Below are 2,720 nucleotides of genomic sequence, written 5' to 3'. Positions count from 1 at the left end.
AACCAAATTGGGTCCTGCCACTTCATCTAGAATAGCTTCCATTATCTAACCAGTGTAGGTCCCACCATCCAACCAGAAACCAAAATGGGTCCTGCCACTTCATCTAGAGTAGCTTCCATTATCTAACCAGAGTAGGTCCCACCATTCAACCAGAAACCAAAATGGGTCTTGCCACTTCATCTAGAGTAGCTTCCATTATCTAACCAGAGTAGGTCCCACCATTCAACCAGAAACCAGAATGGGTCCTGCCACTTCAACCAGAATATACCCCAACACCCGACCAGAGTAGGTCACCATAGTATACATATGTCATTGACTTTATAATAGTTGCTTCTTATTCAGACAAAAGTTTTTGAGTTTTCGGTTCTTGTTATTTTTATCAAAGATTAAAAGTATATATATATCAACAGCTTATGTGACATGTTTTCCTTAGTAAATATGTATACCTGGTTAGGCCTAATTTAGATAAGTCCAATATAGGCTTAACTGTACAAGTATGTTCTCTACATTTTATAAATCGTGATCTTATAACAATTGTCAGTTTTTAGTTAGTTCATTGATATTTTTATAATTGACACACTTACAAAAACGACTGAATCTGTGAAAACCATATAAATCGCTAAGAAAAGCTTCGAATTCTACAGTTGTTGAGATTTAAGTACGATTCTGAGGTGAAAAAACGCTTTGTAAGTTTATGTTCCTAGTTTCTATGCCAAACTAGATCACGTCATCTATAAAATGAATCTTGTTTCCTACGAAAAAAAAAAGAATCTTTTTACTACTAAAAAACAAAATAGGATTAAAAGCTAGGCCTCGATGTAATTTGTTTTTTTTTCTTCTTTTGTACCCTAGTTGTCAAGGAGACCAAAAATCGTTGTATATTATTTGTCAAATAGCGTCTTCAGATAAGGTTATCCGATCATTTCGTTACAGTAAAAGAATGAAGTATGTGGACGTAGAGCGAGGTGGTGTTTTTGAACAAACTAAATCATCAGATGTCTTTAGTGAGCTCGATACTTATGATAAACGTCATAAAACGCGTCCAACTGCTGTTGATACCCAAAGAATGTCGTCTTTTACGTTAACTGATTCGGAAAACGCGCCTTCCCCGGAAATTTTCTCGAGAAACCTGTCCCTGAACGAGTTTTCAGTTGCTAGGAGCCTAAGTTATTCGTGTGAGGGCAATAAATCGAGGATCATACCAGGCCGCCATAGAAAAAGAATGATACTGAAAAATGGGACTGTCAATGTATGCAATAGAAATGTAGCCAAGCGACGACAGCGGTACCTACAGGATCTGTTTATAACATTAGTCGACATCCAGTGGAGATGGAACTTACTAGTATTTGCCATGGGCTTCATCCTCACGTGGTTGGGCTTTGGCGCCATCTGGTGGCTGATCAACTTTTCCCACGGAGACTTTGAACATCTGGGTGATGAAGAGTGGGAACCCTGCGTACACAACATAAAATCTTTTACGTCAGCGTTTTTATTTTCTTTGGAAACTCAGCACACCATAGGGTACGGGTTTAGGTTCATCAACGAAGAGTGTCCCGAAGCCGTCTTTACTCTCTGCCTTCAGTCCATAACGGGGGTCATGATTCAATGCCTTATTGTAGGCATGGTCTTCTCCAAGTTCTCTCGGCCTAAGAAACGGCAACAGACACTCATGTTCAGCCGAAATGCCGTTATTTGTCTTCGTGATGGTAAGATGTGTCTAATGTTCCGTGTTGGTGACATGCGGAAATCGACCGTCATTGGTGCCCAAATTAGTTTACTCTTAATAAAGAAAAAAGCTACCGCTGAGAAGGAGGTTCTACCTTATTATCACTATAAGTTGGACATCCGACACGACAGTGACAGCCTTTTCCTCTTATGGCCAACAGTGGTCATCCACGAGATCAATGAAACCAGTCCACTCTACACCATGTCGGCGGAGGAACTTTTAAAGGACAAATTTGAACTTTTGGTTATTTTGGAGGGAACTACAGTGTCCACTGGTCAGTCCTTCCAAGCTAAGACTTCTTATCTTTCGCACGAGATTTTATGGGGTCATCGATTCGAGCAGATAATAGCTTACAACAAGGAAACTGGTGAGTTTGTGGTCGACTTTGGGAAATTTAACAACACTTATGAAGTAGAAACACCGCTTTGCAGTGGAAAGAATTTCGACGAGTTCAGTAGGAGCCATGACAGGTAAGAAACCCAGAACTTAGCCAAAAATAGCAACTTGCTAATAAAACATTTCAGTACATTTAGAGTATTCGGAATGAAAAATAAAAAATCAAGTTTCATGCATAAGTTATAATTTGTCCTTAAATCGAAGTTATTGAACTGATACCAGAAACAGGTCAAAGGTTCCAACTGCCCACAATATACAGGTCAAATGTTTAAATAGACACAATATACAGGTTAAAGGTTACAACTGACCATAATATAAAGGTCAAGGGTTCCAACAGACACAATATGCAGGTTAAAGATTTCAACTGATACAACATTAGGTCAAAGGTTTCAACTGACCATAATATACAGGTCAAAGGTTCCAACTGACCATAATATACAGGTTAAAGGTTTAACTGACCGCAATATACAGATCAAAGATTTCAACTGATACAATATTAGGTCAAAGGCTACAACTGACCACAATATACAGGTCAAGGGTTCCAACAAACACAATATACAGGTTAAAGGTTTAACTGACCGCAATATACAGATCAAAG

General features: G+C 38.8%; 1 protein-coding gene across 2 annotated transcripts in view; it reads left to right on the top strand.

Annotated features, from left to right (window-relative positions):
- LOC106470753 (G protein-activated inward rectifier potassium channel 3-like) overlaps window positions 1–2,720 on the top strand; it is a 19,837-nt gene that overhangs the window by 13,067 nt on the left and 4,050 nt on the right. Inside the window, exon 2 of one of the 2 annotated variants that reach the window (XM_013931321.2) lies at window positions 934–2,196. In XM_013931321.2, coding sequence (XP_013786775.1) covers window positions 941–2,196 — 1,256 coding nt within the window. In that variant the 5' untranslated portion in view covers window positions 934–940. Of the gene's footprint in view, window positions 1–852; window positions 2,197–2,720 lie in introns of both variants that reach the window. The other variant, XM_013931320.2, reaches the window with a different exon arrangement.

Source organism: Limulus polyphemus, unplaced genomic scaffold (genome assembly GCF_000517525.1).
Source record: "Limulus polyphemus unplaced genomic scaffold, Limulus_polyphemus-2.1.2 Scaffold4201, whole genome shotgun sequence".
NCBI classification, from domain to species: domain Eukaryota; kingdom Metazoa; phylum Arthropoda; class Merostomata; order Xiphosura; family Limulidae; genus Limulus; species Limulus polyphemus.
The sequence above is the reverse complement of the archived record's forward strand: the minus strand, read 5'-3'. Positions and strand labels throughout refer to the sequence as shown.